At 37.1% G+C, this 18,348-nt stretch overlaps 1 protein-coding gene across 5 annotated transcripts in view; it reads left to right on the top strand.

Annotated features, from left to right (window-relative positions):
* LOC109401345 (synaptic vesicle membrane protein VAT-1 homolog-like) overlaps positions 1 to 16,946 on the top strand; it is a 209,701-nt gene extending 192,755 nt beyond the window's left edge. For all 5 annotated transcript variants that reach the window (XM_062852957.1, XM_062852955.1, XM_062852960.1 and 2 more), the window contains exon 9: positions 12,719 to 16,946. In XM_062852957.1, the coding sequence (XP_062708941.1) occupies positions 12,719 to 12,738 (20 nt within the window). In that variant the 3' untranslated portion in view covers positions 12,739 to 16,946. The remainder of the gene's footprint in view (positions 1 to 12,718) is intronic.
* The last annotated feature ends 1,402 nt before the right edge of the window (positions 16,947 to 18,348 follow it).

Here is an 18,348-nt window from a genome sequence, read left to right as displayed (position 1 = left end):
TATGTTGAAAAAGTTCAGACATAAATTCTGTTCCTCTGTCAGTTGCAATCTCATCCGGTACTCCATAATTTAGCAGAACATTTTCAACAAAAGCTTTCGCGACAACTTCCGTTGATTTGTTCCTTATCGGTGTTGCTGTTATGAATTTGGTTAATTCACATTGTGTCGTTAAGATATATACATAACCTTCATTACTAGGCAATAACGGTCCAACAAGATCTAGATAAATCTTGCTGAATGCACTGTTTGCCGTTGTGGTAATGATCTGAGGTATGTTTCTTGGTTTGATGTGTTTGTTCTTTTGACAAGCTTCACATGACTTGATGAAATTTGTTACATCGTTTGTCATACTTGACCAAAAATAGCGTCTTTGTATGTTTTTTAGTGTTTTCTTGATACCCGCATGTCCTGCTGTTGGCAGTACATGGAAATCATTAATGATGAGATGTTGTTCAGTTTTGTTTTCAATGTGCTTAACTTTTGGATCTATCATTCTCATTATTGGCATGCCTTTATTCATATTATTGGTATATACCATGTTATAAAATTGTTTTCCATGATCCGTATTTTTTATTACGAGCTCGTTTATGTTTTTGTTTTTGCACATATTTCGCAGCATTACTACTATCCGCCGTAACTGGACTAGAGTCTTAGCTGGTTGAATGATTAATTGATTGTTTAACATACAAAACTTTACTTCAGGAAATTTATTTTTCTCATCGAAAGTTAATTCGACGGACTTCCCATATGATGGTTGCTGGCCAGGCGACTCATCATTGAAATCCTTATTTGTATTTGCTTTCCTTGCTGTGCTTCGGGTAGTAATAAGTATATCTTGTTCTATTTTGTTGTTTAATTCTTGTAAGTCTTTGATCGTAATTCGAGACAATGCATCTGCTAAAACGTTACTTTTGCCTGGAATATAATTAATGTAAAATCATACTCTTCAAGTGCCAATCTAAATTTGGTTAATCTACTTGAAGGCTCCTTCATTGAAAAAAGATAAACCAATGGTCTATGATCTGTTTCTAAATCAAACTTTCTACCAAACAAGTAAGGTCTGAAATGTTTGATCGACCAAACCACAGCCAGAAGTGCCTTTTCAATTGTTCCGTAATTCATTTCAGATTTGTTTAGGGCTCTGGATGCAAATGCTACCGATCTACCATTCTGGTTTGATAACACTGCTCCTAAAGCATATCCTGACGCATCTGTTTGCAATTTAAATGTTTGCTTAAAATCTGGGTAGTCCAGTAAGGTGGGTTTATGAATTTCGTTTTCAAGGTTTCAAAAGCTTGCTGACATTCTGCTGACCACTCGAATGGTATTCCTTTTCTTGTTAAATGATTTAGTGGAATGCAAATTTTAGAAAAATCTTGTATATGTTTGCGATAGTAATTTGCGAACGCTACAAAACGTTTTACTTCATCGGCCGTCGTTGGTACAGGCCAATTGTTAACGCTCTCTATTTTTGAAGGATCTGGACGTACTCCTTCTTCCGAAATAAAGTGTCCTAGATATATTAATTCTTGCTGCAGAAAGTTACATTTTCCTGGATTCAATTTTAAATTGACTCCTCTCAACCTTTCAAAAATGTCAATCAAATTTTTATTATGTTCTTCTAGACTTTTCCCAAAAACAATAATATCGTCTAGATAAACTAAACATTTTTCCATGCACAATCCCGACATTGCGACTGTCATTAATCGCGAAAAAGTTGCTGGGCTTATCATTTGAAATTGTCCTGAGGCTGTTGAAAAAGCTGTTATAGGTCTGCTTTTGGGGTATATTTCGCATTGATAATATCCTTGCGAGAGATCTAAGTGCGTGAAGTACTTAGCTCCCGCTAAAGAGTCTATAATTTCCTCAATATTCCCTAATTCAAACCTATCATCTTGGAGTGCATTGTTTACCTTTCGGTAATCTATAACCATTCTCCACTTTTTTCTATCATTACACGATTTTTTGGGTACAAGAAGCATTGGACTGTTCCATTCAGAACGAGCTTCCTCTATTATACCGTTTTTTGTCATCTCTTTAATTTGTCTTTCAATTTCTGATTTTTGCGAATGTGGTAACCGATACGGTTTAGTGTACACAGGTTTTGTATTATCTTTGACATTAATCGAAGGTGTCAAAATTTTTGTAACGGTTAACTTGTCATTTTCAAGGCAAAATATATCATTGTATTTTAAACATATCTTTTTAATAGATTCTTTTTCATAATTGTCCAGTTTCTCCATTTTTGGTTTGATTTCATTTAGAAAAACTGTCTTTTTTGAAACGTTCAAAATTTTTACGGGAATTTTTCCATCTTTTGGATCAACAATCGTATTGGCAATAAATACATGTGGTTTTATTTGTTGGCTCAAAAGAACATGAGGTTCCTTTACATTTACGGTTATGAGTGTCGTAAGTTCGGTTCTTGCTGGAACGCATATTAATGAAACTTGGGGTTCATTAAAAGGTATTTCTATTTTTCCCTGGTTTGAATTTGCGATGAATATTTGTCTCCCGAAATGTAAGGTTACTCCATACTTTTTTAAAAAATCAGTACCAAGTAACGCAGGTACATTTGGGGGAAGACCCTTAACAACATACAATTTTGCTGAAAAAATTGCATTTTCGTAACCCAGGCGTGCATTAATACTTCCTAGGGCGTAAGTTGTTCCGTTTATTCCACGAATTCTGATTGTATCATTTTCATCAATAACCGTTCTCGGTGGAACAAGTTGTGCTGTAATAATGGAACAGCTAGCTCCACTATCCAAGATAAATGGAATTTGTTGGTCTTTGATATAAAAATTTATTGATGGTAGTCGTTTTCCTGAGTTACTCACGAAAAAGATCAATGACGTTTGCTACGTCATCTTCCGGAGGTTCTGGTCTTGGTTGAGGCACAGGGATTGCTACGTTTGCATGTCCCTGCCTTCCTCTATTGTTATGCCCTCCTCTTGGTTGATATTGGTGTTGATTATTATTTGGTTGATTATTGTACTGAGCTTGGTGGTTGTAGTTGTTTTGGTGCTGGTCGTAGTGGTTGTATTGATTTCTACCACGACCTCTATTGTGGCCATAACCTCTGGATCTGTTTCCTCTTCGGAAACTTGAAAATCCTCTGGTCTGGAATCCTCGTCCTCGATAAGGGTTTTGGGGTTTTTGCCTTGAGGGACTAGCATGAAACCACATTGCTGATTCCTCTTCAGTGTTTTGTACCTCTAGCGCATCACTGATAGCCTTCACAAGGGTATTAGGATTACGCGCTTTTAGGAAAAATTGAGTTCTATGATCTTTCAGACCATTCGTAAACGACTTCACGGCAACGGGTTGCACAATGGCACTTGCCGCTGATTCATCGGAAAAGGTTCCTTGCGATACATGAGCTGCGGATAGTTTCGCCGCCAGCTCATTCATTTCATGTCCATATTCTGATATTGTTTTCTTTTGTTGTTTCATACTGGCCATCTCCGCCTCAATGGCCTGCGGACTAAATTTAATTGAAAATTTGTCTTTTAAAAGTTTCTTCACTTCAGCCAAAGTCGTCGCGGTGGTTATTGCACCGTGAGCTGGACCTGTCAACCTGGTTTTAATAAACTTAATCAATTCTGCATCAGGGACTCCATCAGAGTAGTCCTTCAGTAGATCGATTGTTTCGAAAAATCCAAGCAACCTATCGGCCTCGCCATTAAACTTATCGACGAGCCGTAAGGCTATGCTCAAATCAATTTTCTGTGCCATGTTGATTACTTGTTGCCCAAACTCCTCTGGAATGAACAATTTTTCTAAAATCGAATCGTCCAAAATATTACCGTTTAACCTTTCAATTCCTTCGTTTATGAATTCTTTTAGTTGCCGATACCTAGCAATGAGAGAATTTTGTAACTCTGTATCAAATTTATTTTTTGTTACAATTTCCTTTAATTCTTTATTTAAATTAATCAATGTATCTATTTTAATTTGTTTGGTTGCAGTAGCATAATCACTATATCTACGAAGGTTACTATGCAATTTCAATATTGCATCTTCAATTTGAAAAAATCTGTCCATTCCATTTCATAAAAGAATCGCTTAATCATTTTTTTTTATATTACTTACAATTAAAACTTCCTTTGCATGGAATTCTTGTTGTGTACTGCCCAAGAAAACTTATATGCGTATGTCGAATCATTTGTACATCCATAGTAGGGTGTCCCAAAATAAATAAAGTGTGAAAAAGTTAACTTGCTCACCCCTCAAATGATAGATTAAGGTGTCTGGATCAAAAGTGCCATACATGAAAACTTGATAAAAAAATATCTAGAGGTTGCACGCATCAATTTTATGAAAAAAGTCAATTTTTTGCCTATTTTTTTAATAAAATGCACATAAAAGCTAAAAATTATTGAAAAACAAATGAACTAATACCCTTAGAATATAGTTGGATGTCACAGGAACTAACTTTGAGTGAATTTGCAGCCGAAAAAAAATGTTTAGTTCACCTAAACTAGCATTAAAACCCAAAAAAAATCAACATTTTTGACTAAAAAAAAGGTTTATGCCTTAATTATAAGGATTTAAAAATTTTTCATGTAGATGAGAATACCCTTATCTTGTTGCAAATTTTGTGTAGATAATTTTTGTAAAAAAAAGTTTCTGGATATCTACCTCCTGAGCAAAGATATTATTAAAAAGGTAAAAGAAGAATTCAACAAAAAAAAGTTTTTTCTTCAGAATGATACTTTATGTCCCGTATGTATGTTTTATATATTAAACAAATAATATTATTATGTTCAACTACACTAAAAATGCTTTATTTTGAAGTAAAATACTGATTAACACTAGATTTGAGTGAATTGCACTGATTGCGCCTATTGTGTGCAACTTCTATAATCATTTCGTTCTTCTGTTTCCCGTCTTTCGGGCCAACGTTGTTATATGAAGAACACAACGATATTGCTCTTTCTGCACAATCGTTTGTAACGTTGATTGCATCGCACAGCATCCTCCCAGCTTGAAAATCGCAATTATCTGCCCAATGAATTGGATCTTCGAACAGAAAGCTTGTTTTTATTTCTAAAGTTTCAAAAAACTTTAACGTGTTCTGGGTAACGTAGCTTGATATATCGTAGGACTTGAATTTCTTTACCCGAATCAGATTCTTCTGTGAATAAATATTATATTATGTGAAAGTGTATGTAAGGCAGATCGTAAAGCAATTTACCTTGTTGTCGTTTTTCCATGACAGTCTCTTTACCATCTTTCGCTTGTCTTCAAGTGATACAGTTTGATCAAAAAAAGCAAGCGCAATGTTGTATTCTGAAATATACCAGAGGTGGTTTTCGAATTTTTCAGAAACTGCTTTTCCGATCTCCGGATCTTGATATTCTTTGACAGATTTCATGAAATTTAAATCATTTCGAGGGGCTGAAGTGGCCAAAGGAGCATCATACCATACTTTGATGTATATTCGTAAAACGAATAATACGAACCTTTTCAGCTGAGAGTGGTATTCGCCTTCACCTTCGAACTGCCCACGGAATAAATACATTTTCAAACTGTAAATGCCCTTTGCCATCCAACGAGCGTGATGCATTGCTCCGGGTGGACGCAGTTTGAATGTTTTCGCTGGCGTTAGACACATCAACCCCAACTGAAGAAACTCAGCATAATCTTCTCTATGATAAGGCTTCTCCAGAAGTTTTTCAAATTTTTCTATCAAACAATGCCTCTCGTTAGCTCTGATGTCACTTTCCGGAAGATGATGGTAAGAATTTTGGTCCAAATATTCCCACTTGTCTCGAAAACTTTTGAAAAGTGTGTCATCCGGAGACGAAGTCTTCGCTTGGAAGGATGTTTTGTACGCCGTCATCAACATCAGTTCGAACACGTGGTGTCTACACGGGAAATCCAGCGGCTTCCTTCCAAGCAGCTGATCTATGATGACGGAAGCTCCGTTCCTCTCCCCAGAGTTGACTCGCGTTGTGTCGTAGGACTTTGCTTTGATTTTGTCGGTCAGGTTCCACTCATTTAAGCAAGATACCACTTGCTCGGCTACTGCTCGCCCGGTTCCATGGTTAATGAATTCACATGAAAGAATTTGCTCTGGTGCTCCATTTCCCGTTACTACGACGGCTAGCTTCTCCCTTTTTCGCTTTTGATCAAAAAGCTGCTTCGAATCAAAGTGCACGACCACCGCGTTACTGCTTTCGAAGGTAGTCCTGATGGTTTTAGCAATCGTTTCCCGAGCCTTAAAACGTAAAATCATGAGCAGACGGCAAAATATCGATCGAGAAGGTACAAACCTGCTTTCTTTTTCTTTGGCACGTAGATTTGCTTAAACTCAGCTCATCTAATCCGTAGCCAAGGGATGCAGCAGTCGCTCCAACCAAACCAACAGCTCCACGGTTGGATACTTTTTTCCCTGTCCAAATTCTCCACTACTATATTGGACAGCAAGTCGATGCGGGCTTTCTTCACAGATGCTACTGACGCTAGTACATATTCTGGATCTTCCTCAGGTAGCAATTCAATTTCTTCCGCGGCCTCCAAAGGTTCTCCAAGATCTTCCGTTTCTTTTATCAGCTCTAATTTATTACTTCGGTTCAATGTATGTCTTCTGATCGACAGTTGCTTCATACTGATTGGATGATTTGAAAGTTTTTGTTGCTTCCAAAGAGTCAAGCAATCTCCATTAAGCTTTGCTTCCATCGCATAACTTGACGCGTCGAAAATTTCGGTTATGCTCCTCCTGAATGCGAGTGAACCACTGGCAGATTGTTTCTGTTTTTTGATCTTCCTCCACTTTGAAACTAACTTCATTGTCGACCGGAGAACGTTTCTTGCAGCCTATATTCAGCCACAAACAAAACTTCAATTTACTCTTTTATTAGTATTAATTTTATTCATTACCTGTGGAATAAATCCAACAGCAGTTCAACTTTCATGTACTGCACTTGCAACGTTGTGGCAACTTTTCGCAATTGTATTTTTCAAGACTTCGTGCTCATACCGAAAATATGCAAGAACATCCAGCTTCGAGGGGAGATGCTCTTTTGGCAGGTTTCGTTTGAGGGGACATATGTTCGATTTATCTTGAAGTTCTTTCAATTTCCTTGGCATCTTGACTTCTCTCAAGCACTGCTGAACAAATTATGAGCTGAAAAAATCATTTTCTAAACCAAGCCTACTTTACAGAATATTCAAAGTATACAAATAAAGCTGTTCATTGACTCCATAGAAACCCAATAATGCAAAGAAGCACTACGATGTGCCATTTTCAGTTGGCATTTATTTACTTTACTTTGGAACATGTTGCCAGGCAATATTAAATTTTGCATAAAAATCAAAGTAATCCGATACAATAAATATCAATATGCATTTCATAACACCCCTATCGTCCCTTTGCGTGGCCAATTTATATAAGATCTACATTATAGGTACATACGGGACAAAAAGTATCATTCTGAAGAAAAAACCTTTTTTTTTGTTAAGTTATCCTTTTACCTTTTTAATAATATCTTTGCTCAGGAGGTAGATATCCAGATACTTTTTTTTTACAAAAATTATCTACACAAAATTTGCAACAAGATAAGGGTATTCTCATCTGCATGAAAAATTTTTAAATCCTTATAATTAAGGCATAAACCTTTTTTTAGTCAAAAATGTTGAGTTTTTTTGGGTTTTAATGCTAGTTTAGGTGAACAAAACATTTTTTTTCGGCTGCAAATTCACTCAAAGTTAGTTCCTGTGACATCCAACTATATTCTAAGGGTATTAGTTCATTTGTTTTTCAATAATTTTTAGCTTTTATGTGCATTTTATTAAAAAAATAGGCAATAAATTGACTTTTTTCATACAATTGATGCGTGCAACCTCTAGATATTTTTTTATCAAGTTTTCATGTATGGCACTTTTGATCCAGACACCTTAATCTATCATTTGAGGGGTGAGCAAGTTAACTTTTTCACACTTTATTTATTTTGGGACACCCTAATCCATAGTCTTGTTTGCTGTACCTAAACAATTGACGAACTTTAATATTTCTTCAATTAACTTATTTTTTGTCGATACTTCCCTTTTTGGTTTATCTGGTCAGAAACCGACGACGGTATTCTTCTAACGCCATCCTCAATTCCCCATAATTGAAATTGTAAGTGTCCATGTGGTCGCGTCGTCCGGTTCGCATCACAGCTGCCGATCCAATCTGGAACACCGCTTCAACAATCAGCTCCTTGGCGTGTAATTCCTCGTTACTGATTTCGATCCGTTTCACCAATAACCGATTATAATGGGATAACTCCCTGGTAAAAAACTCTGCGCACTGTTTTATTGTTTCTTCCTGTAGATCACGTTTTGCACTCATTTTTCAATATTGCTGGTTAGAATTGTCTTTTCTTCTTATGCTGGCAGGTTTGCCATCCTAACTGCACGCTCTGCCATGTCCGTAACTGCCTAAATGATTCACAAGTTGCTCGGCCACGAAATGTTCATAATGTTGGGTAATGTTTATTATGCTGGCAAATTTGCCAAGCGGGACACTCGTTCGGCGACTCTCTCCGTTTGCTGGCGATGGCACTTGATCACTGCTTTTACCAACAAATAGCCTACGGCTACACCTGCTAGAACACACAGGGCCACGGTTTGTGCCGTAAGGTGTCCACTATTGGATGGTGCACTTGTAACACTGCTGGTCGGGGCGACGATCTCGTCCGCCGAAAACCAGCCCATTTCAACGGTTATTCACACGGTTATTCACTGTTCACTAATTACTTTCACAGTGCCGTAATTAACTTTAATTCACAGGCAGACACCTCCTGGCAGGATCGCCATGTCTTGTTCTGCCTTCTGGGGAAAGGTTCGGATGAGTTAGTCTGCCACGATTGCCGTTGTAACTAAGAATGAATGATTTATTTCTACTTCTTAACTCAATCGAGGTGGTGTGTCACACGCCTTTTTGCTGCGTGTGCAACTTATAGTTTATCGCACTCTACCGCAATGTGTTTATGCTACCATGCATAAACACGGTCGTTCGAGTTGACTCTATAAACACACAGGCGTAGTCAGGGTGTATCCACCACACAGTGTTTCTTCCGCACTAATCTATAGGTTTCAAACCCTTCTAATTTTATAATTCAAAGCTCTGCTTCCAGCACTTTTTCGGCACTATTGCTCCTACGTCTGCCAGTAAACTGACTCTATCTTTCAAAGACCTCTCGATGGACCCATTAGGGTTGCCAGTTGCATCTGGAGCCCCAACAGCATGAGTCGTCCTTGTGGGCTTCGTGGCCGAGCGGTTAGCGGCGTCAGTCGTTTAGGTGTCTCGTTAGCCTCGGAGTGGGGGTTTGATTCCCGCTCCAGTCGGGGAAAACTTTTCGTCAAACGGAAAATTCTCCACTGGGCCACTGAATGTTATATGTGTTGTCCGTTGTCCGTTGTCTAATGTTAGTAATGTTCAGTCTGTGTAGCCTCAGCCAGAGACGGTGTAATTTTCTTTATATCGTTTCTTGATAGCACGCTAGCTGAGAAAATAGCAAGTGAGTGCAACTCTTTGCAAGTGAGCGTTCCCACCCTTGCTCTGGAGTAAGACTAAACTAGTCTAGATCACTTAAGACAGATCAAGATCAGAACCGAAGGCGTAAGAATATAGTACCAACTAAACCGAAACACTTTAGCAATAACTGCCTTCCAACATGTATATCTAGAGCTGTGTAGAGGTATATCGAAAGAAAAAAAAATTGATCTAGATCAGTTACAGAAGATCTATACCAAAACCGAAGATGTACAAAAAGAAGAAAAGACTAGAGCAGTTACAGTCAATGTAAATCAAAATCAAAGGCTTATAAATGTGATACCAATAAATCCAAGACACTCCTCTAAAATCTCCAAACCTTCAGGATGCATATCTAGAACACTACATAATCATATCAAAAGATACAACTTGATAAGTTAAAGTAGATCTAGAGCAAAACCGAAGACGTAGGAATGTAGTCCATCCAATTAACCCATAAGCACTTTGCCAAAGATTCCGAAATTTGAAAAATCATGTCAAAATTTTCTTTGTAATTAACAAACTGATTTCACTCAGATATAAAATAATAGTGGCAAAAATTTACTCCAGGTTATAATCCTTTAATTCCAGAGGAGCTCTGGAGATTACAATCAAGTTTTTTCAAGACTTTTACCAACAGTTACTCCAAGAATTCTTCAAGTTTTTAGAAAAAAAAAAACTTCAAAAGCAAAGATTCTTCCAAGTGTTAAGATTAGATCACCGATTTCTGCATGCTATTAAATGCGAAATTTACAAGAATCCATTTGTGAATATACAGTATCGGACAATAAAAATGCACCAAAGCCGTTTTCCCATACAAAATAGTCAACTTTAGATTGCCATATCTCAGTCATTGCTCAACATTGCATTGTTTTCATTTTTCTGTGACGAACTACAAAACAATTCAATTTTTGAAAACTATTGAAAAAGTTCGGTAATAACTATTGATACAAAAGCTACAGATAGGTTGAATTTTGACAATAAATATGCACCAAGACATAAAATTTTATAGAAAAAATGAGTTTCATCATGAAGATCTTCAATGATTCTAACGGTGTTTTTTACAATGGATTATTATAAATTCCCCTAGGAATTTTTAAATCATTCTTCAAGGAAGAATATCAAGAAGTACATCAAACAGCTTTTAAGGAATTTCTACAGAAGTCTTCTTCAAACTAACTCTAGAAGTTCCAGCATTCTTTTAAAGCTCATCATGGAATTTCCCCAGTAGTTTTTTTTTCAAAAACTTTTCAAAGTATTCCATCAGGAGCATACTCAATAGCTCAAATAGTTTTTCCAGGAATTTCTTGTCGAGGATTTTCATGGATTTTCACAACTTTTTGGAAGCATTTTCTTTTATTCTTTTTTTTTTTCCTTTCCGTGTAGTCTCAGAATAGTTTAAAAGCGTATTATGGCTTTTCAGGGGATTTCAGGAGGGTTCCGAAGGGGTTTACTGGGGTTCAGGGAGACTTGAGGAATTTTATGGAGGTTTTAGAAGTTTTTCAGAGAAATTTCAAGTCATTTCAAGATGCGCCAAAGGATTTAGAGGGTCTTAGGGTGTGTGAAGGGAGTTTAAAGGAGTTTGAAAAGAATTTTAAGCCATTTCATGGCATTTCTGTTTGTTTATTTTATACTCGAGGGGTATGGAAGTGGTTTTGCAGAAAGCTCTAAAGATCCTGAGATAGGCGTTTCAACACATATCCAGACATTTTTTGTTTTTTTTATTCGTGAATTTTAGCTACAGCTAATTTTTCACACATAGTATATCTAGACCTTTACGAGTGATTTCAGATAGGTTTCAATGTATTTCAAGGCTTTCTAGGGGATTTCAGGTGGTTTCATGGCATTTAAGGGAAAGGAGTAAAGGTGGTTTGAAGTGGTTTTCGGAGGTTTCAGGAACCTTTCATGAGGGAACGCTCGTGAAGGCCTCTGGACGATTCTTGAAATCCCCCAAAGCTCCGTGGAACACCCACGGAACGCCCAGAAACCCAGAAACCCACTCAAACCCCTTGAAACCCTCTGGAGTTGAGTTGAGTGAAGAATAAACCCTAGAGTAGGTCAACTAGATCGATTTTTTTGTGAAATAGCTTTTTTGATTCCTCTCAGCGTACAAAAAATAGAAATACACTAGAACTCCAATGGCGCTGTAATCACTCTTCCTATTTCATTATTTTCATAGTTTTATTTGTTATATTTCACTATATTTAAGTGTCCATCTTGTAGAGGATCGTTTGTTTTGGTAAACAAAATTTATTTGACACTTCTAGTACCGGTACTGACGCCGTAAGGACGTGGCAAACTAGATGTTAGTCACATGAATAGTTGCGACATTGGACTTCTGTGGCTAGTTATTCTAATGTACAAAACAACTTCAGCATTGCAATTGAAATTTGTATGGAAATTTGTATGGAAAAACGTACGTCTTTCCATTGTTCGAAACAAATCTGAAACCTCTCTGAGATGCTCTGGAAACCTCATAATCACCGTTAAACCACTGAATCTCTGAAATGCCCCAGATCCTAGACTACTTTAAAACTCCTGGAACCGTCGAAAAAAAAACTTGGAACTTTATTTTTTCTTAATCACTTAACCTAATTTAAGCTCTATTGTCCACTAGGGCACTACGTGAGCGATTCCAATTGACGACTGCACTTACATTGTGTACAGCGTCTAGATGTATATTCTATTCTTCTTTATCGAACTGGTTGCCTTTCTCCTGCTTTCACTTTTCTACCAAATACATGGTAGAATGATGAGCACAAAGATGATGGATGGCTGTTGTTCCTTTCCAGTCCGATTGAGGGTCCATTATGAGTAGCAGTTCGCCGATGTCCAGGTATCCGGGTCCGTTTGAGCCACAGGGCTCAGAAGAGGGTCAATGCCAGCCGCTCTCGGGGAAAGAGTAACTGACGAAAAATTGCAAGTGGCGGGGCTGGGAATCAAACCCATGACCATCTGCATATGAAGCGAACGTGTGACCAACTACGCCACGGGCCCCGGCAACTTGGAACTTAGCTCCTTAATCCGAAGGACTGACTTAATTTGTGTAAAAAATTCCCTTTTTTTATGCCCTATTTTTATTCATGCACATTTTATTCTGAATAACTTTTCAATTAACTAAATATCCTTATCGACAAAACTATACAGTAGATTATATGTTTATTAATAATTACAACTTTTCGTTTCTTACAGAGAAAAAGGAATCGAGTTGAACAGCTTAAGCTCGTCCAGCCCAAAACGATGAATCACGTCACCGAAAACAACAATCACCACCCACACACATCTAAACATGCCAGCAGCAACGTCTCCCAACCACACACAGTTGGAGTCTAACCCGGAAAACATCTCCTGAATCCCACCTCCCCCGTCTGGAGTGTATGCAGTGTCCAGTCCACCATGTTGAAACACTCCGCGCTCACCTATCCAACGCAGTGCAGCTGATTCCTATCGTGGCATTATAAGATTTTTCTTCCGTTTTGCTGAATAGTTTTCTTTTAATATCTGCAACTTTTAGTATCTGTATGCGATTTTACACCGATTAACGTCTTTTCAATTACAACTTCAATTGATTTTCATGAGAAAGTGTATCAGTTTTGTCGCCCGTGAAAGTTGAGTAATTGCATGCGCGTGGGAAAGTTATCCGTGTTTTAATTGTGAGATAGTAATACACCTTTTCATGTAAATCTCCTATGAATGAACAGTTTTCATAATTTAGTGAATGTTTCCCGATCTCAATTGACCGATTCCGCGAGAGTTTGGTTGTAGTTCGTTTACAGCTCTAATAAGCAGTACCAAGTTACAGAAGTGTAAGCCCCTAAGCTATACCTAAGTAAGCAAATCTAATAAAAAAAAAACAAACAAACAAGCCTCGAACATGTTGAAGGTTTCAGGATGCGAACGCAAGCCCACAGATTCGTTTGTGCATGCATATACAGGAGCAAACAGCCAAAACCATTGCCGCCAGAGATTAACTTGAGGACACGATTCACAATTACTATAGGCAACAACAATAACAACAAGAGATTCAGATTTCATTCCGATTCATCACGTTCACGCATCAACCGAATGAACCCTAAGCACAAAGGAGAGTTAGTTCATCTTTATTTTCTTCAGTTGGTTAGTGATTAATTCTGTAGGAGATTCACGGTTATATTCAATCGTCGCGATGATTTGAAGGCAGTGGACCATCCGCACGCACTACGTGAGCGAGTAGAAGCATACAAAAATTTATAATTTTTCAACCTATGTGTCATTTTAATATTGTAATATTTAAATATATATGCTTAAATCCTTATGTATAACAGAACAGGACGATTTGATTTGAAAATATATATTAGATTCTTTATGATGAGAATGTTTCTTCGTTTCCTTTAGGTAACTGTTTATTTTACAAGCAAGATAGTGTGAGAAACGTTTTCGAAGTGAGTAAGAAAAGATAAGTAAACATGAGCAGATCATATATATTCTGTTACTGAAGGAAATATTGAAAAAAAGAAAACAAGTAATGTCATACATTCTAACAAAAGAAAAATATATGCAATTGAATATTTCCACCGTTTGGTACCATCGCAACATTCATCTTAGGCGTTATAAGTGGAACTTGAAATCCCATTTCTGACGAGATATTTTTGTCTTCTTTTGTATAAATTTTTAAAATATTTTTATTTTATAATACATTTGACATTTGATTAAATTTTGGTTTATTTTGTTTTATTTACTTTTACCTTCCGAAAATACCTTTTTTTTTCTTTTCAACGACCTTTCTTCCCAAATTCAAAAAAAAAACTGAAAGCTGTAAAAACGTCTCTAAGGTTTTTCCACATCGATTCTAGTTTTAACAACAAATTCACCACGAAAGGACACAAATACGACCCTTATCTCAAATTTGGTTGACAGTCCTTCACCTATCTAATAAAACGAACATGTTGAAAACATATGTACTATGAAGGAACACTAGAAGAAAGAAACATGATGAATACCCCAAACGAAAGTACGAACCTGTTGCTGTTGATTTGTTCATTGTTTGAATAACAGAGAGTAATACCTAGCAGAGCGATAAAGCAGCCATGTTGAATTGAGAATATCCGTTGTGGTCGCAACGGCTCATATATGTCCCTAAAATGGCACTAATGAACAGAGAACATCAAAGTACTCACAAAACAAAAGAAAATCTTGATTAAGACTCATGTTGTCTTTGTACATCATTCATATAAATATAAGAAAGATAATCGTAGCGCAACAGCAAATCACTGGCATCTCTTGTATCAAATAGATTCTGAGCTCTACAATATACATGTGCTTTTGATGTTTATACCAGTATAACACAGTAAATATTATGCTATAGTATGCCTGATTGTTTATCGATAGTCGAAATGGCTTCTGCGGAAATGAACTGAGCTTTGATTTGATTAGTAGCTATTTAACATTTGTAGAAATTGCATCACTGCTGGCACGAACTACTTATTTTGTGGTATAAATAAATAAATTACTTTTATCGCAGAATAAGTAGAACTGTCACCGCTTAACTTGCATAAATCATATTCAACTTCTTGCTGGAAATGCGCTTGTAACGGCGAGTAGTTACAATTTTGTGTGGAATAATAAATAGGTGCGTAACGAAATTGCTGAAAACAGCTTTCAAACAATCAACACAAGACCGTTATGAACAAGAAATTCCACGCGAAACGTATGCGACAACTCTTATACATGACTATGCGCTAGCTTTGTTTCTTCTATGGACCAGCAAAAAGATCGAACGATTAATAGAACTGAACAGGAAGATGAAACCATTCTAGTAACAAACATTACATCAAAATAACGAAAATCGAGAGAACATTTTAGGCTAGGCGTAATCAAATTTCATTACAGAGAAATGATAGAGTAAAGAAGATTTTTCAATATACAACGCGCCCTAGTCGGAAGGTAGAAATCGGATTGTGATAATGAGGAAACAAAAAACTTTCGTAAAACTTTTTGACGAATGCTTCAAACATTGCATTGCACAACAAAAAAAAACTGCACTAAATAGATAAAACAAGACCACTCAAGCTTCAGGAACCACCGAAACGGAGAACCTCAGCCACACTTTTTGGACGATCTTTAATGTATTGCTCTTGCCGCAACGGTCTTAGAAGCTGCTAGAGGAATTAATTTCATAAAACTCACAAAGATTCTTTAGATTGCGTCTTCCTCATCGGCACAGTAAGCTGTTCTTTGTTGATTCTCACAGAACTATTAACGCACCTTCAGCTCTCATCGTAGTTGAACTAGCTTATTTTACAGATGAGCGAAACGCAGCACACTGCCTTGAATCCGGCTCTCTTGTGCCATTCAGGTAGAAAGAACAGAAGAACTGCCAACAAAATAAGCCACAATTTTGATCAAATCAAACATCACCACTATAGGCCGGTTCAACAGACGAATCGTGAACATCATGACGGTCATCGACAATGGAATTTTTCATAGAAGAAACGAAAAAGTTTACCTCAACACATTTACACATCACTTAGAATGCATAAGTCGCTTACAGTGCGATGTTTTAGTCTGAATTTGAGGTACGTGTGGCTTTACAGCCCACCGCTTTTGCTCTTTTTAACAAGTGCACAAATTTACTATCACTTTTTTCCATCTCTTTCAATAATCCATATTTTCCAATTCAACTTCCTCCAACATATCACTGAGATAGGTTTTGGAATGCTTTTACCCAATTGATATCAAATTGCTTTTAGAAATGTTTTGAATAAATCTTTTTAGAGAGCAAGCTTCTGCCAAACGACAAAATGCTTCTCACGTGATTTAGGAGGATCAAATGACAAAAAAAAAACAAAGAATAAGACAGTTCCACCGTCAACACTAATATCGAAATTTTCGCAACGATCGCCATAGAATGGAAAGAAGAGCTAAGAAATTGACAAACAAATCAACTACAAAGTATCTACCTATACATATGTATATTCGTATATATATAAAAAAAAGCCCCACATCACTTTGATAAAGTATATATATTTATATATAACGTGTAAACCGACGAATACATCTAGGTGGAACCAAATAATCCCAAGAAACAAAAACCCAATAAATGTGACCGAGACCTTTCACTGGAGTTTGTGTCAACAAAACACATGCCACCCGTCACACGTACATACTGTTAACTGGAATTGTCTACACGTGAAGAAAAAAGAAATGTACAAGCCAAGTGAAAAAAGAAATAGCCAAGTGAACAGTAATGCAGAGACCCGGCATCTCTCAAGTGTAACAATGATAGTGTACAATTTGAACCATAAGTAATGCGACATTTTCAAGCCGACATGTAATGTTATCGAACAAATCAACCTGCGTGTTGCAAACAAAATGCTATGTGATTGTAGCCATCTGGAATGCTAAGTAACAGTGGAACAGAATAAAGGAAATGATAACCTGACTTGTGGTTGTATTTTTTTTACTAGTTTTTCGAAAGATCAAATTAGAAACGGTGTATTAAACTTGGTAGCCCAAACTACCAATGCGTTTTGGTTGCAGCAAGACGAGCAAGACTATCCAAGCCGTCGATCTCCGGCTGGTCTAGAATCTTTTCGTAACGGATGCCTACAATCTTCTTAGGCATAGAGTATCTTCCTGCTTGGGACACGATATGCGAATGCAAAATATACAATTGACAAAAACATAAACTGTGAAAATCGTTATTGGCCATCAAAGATCTGCGCCAAAAGCGAGAAAAAAAAATGTGAAAATGCTAATAAAGCATTGCGATTTCAGCTGAATAATCCATGCATGAGAACATGTTGTCAACAAGGATCGCTTAAATCAGGGGTTCCCAACCTTTTTGACGTGGCGGCCCCTTTTAAAAATTGTCAAAACATCTGCGGCCCAATGAAAATTTTTAGAAAAAAATATGAATTAAACGAACCGAACCGAGTTTTTTGGGTACAGTGACCTAGCCAGAAATTTATTGTGGGAGAGATTTTCGTCGATTAATAAAGGTTTTTTATTCGACACTCACATTTCGTAAACAATAATGTGCATTCAGTTTCAGTTGTAGCTGAAAAATAGCGGCGCAGCCGAAAAATTTTTCTTCTGAAGGTGTTTTATACTGAAAATTTGCTCCTCAAATTGTGGCTTTTGGGGGTGGCGGTATACAAAATTAAAAATTGGTATAATTTGCGCAACATAGAAAAAATATTAACAATTGTTTTGATAACATCGCGGCCCCCGCTGGACTGGCTTCACGGACCCCTAGGGGGCCGCGGACCACCGGTTGGGAACCCGTGGCTTAAATGGAAGTCATGGAGACGCATGATAGATTGCTAAATAGGTAAACTTGCACTCGACTTGACACAATTTATCCTGTTGTATTTTCAATTTCTTGCTTCTTCAACAACAAAGCTCCGCCGATCGGGGTGACATTGATGATGATTTTGTTCTACTTTTTTTTCTACTTTTTTTTTCTCTCACAAAAAAGTTCAACAAGCAACAACTTTTCATAGAGCGCATCAAAAAATCTCAAATTTTGACTGTTTGTCAACCTATTATGTGTGCATCATTGGTACAAATTTGGGCTCGATTGATTAACCCATATCCGCCCAGCGTCCTATTTATAGGACAGATGCCCCGAACGCCCAGCGTCCTATAAATAGGACAGTCCTTTGGATGTGAATATCTCCAGAATTATGCAAAATTTTAGAATACTTTCTTCAGAGAAGATGTTCTCCACACCCATACCTTGCTCATCGTGGACAATATGGTATGTGACTGGTTCACCAGGTGGCGTAAACGATGCTACAAAGAATGCATATTGTCACGATCTGTGAGCATAATTTCCAATG

The sequence above is a fragment of the Aedes albopictus genome, chromosome 2, assembly GCF_035046485.1.
Source record: "Aedes albopictus strain Foshan chromosome 2, AalbF5, whole genome shotgun sequence".
Taxonomy (NCBI): domain Eukaryota; kingdom Metazoa; phylum Arthropoda; class Insecta; order Diptera; family Culicidae; genus Aedes; species Aedes albopictus.
This window is presented reverse-complemented; position numbering and strand designations above follow the sequence as displayed.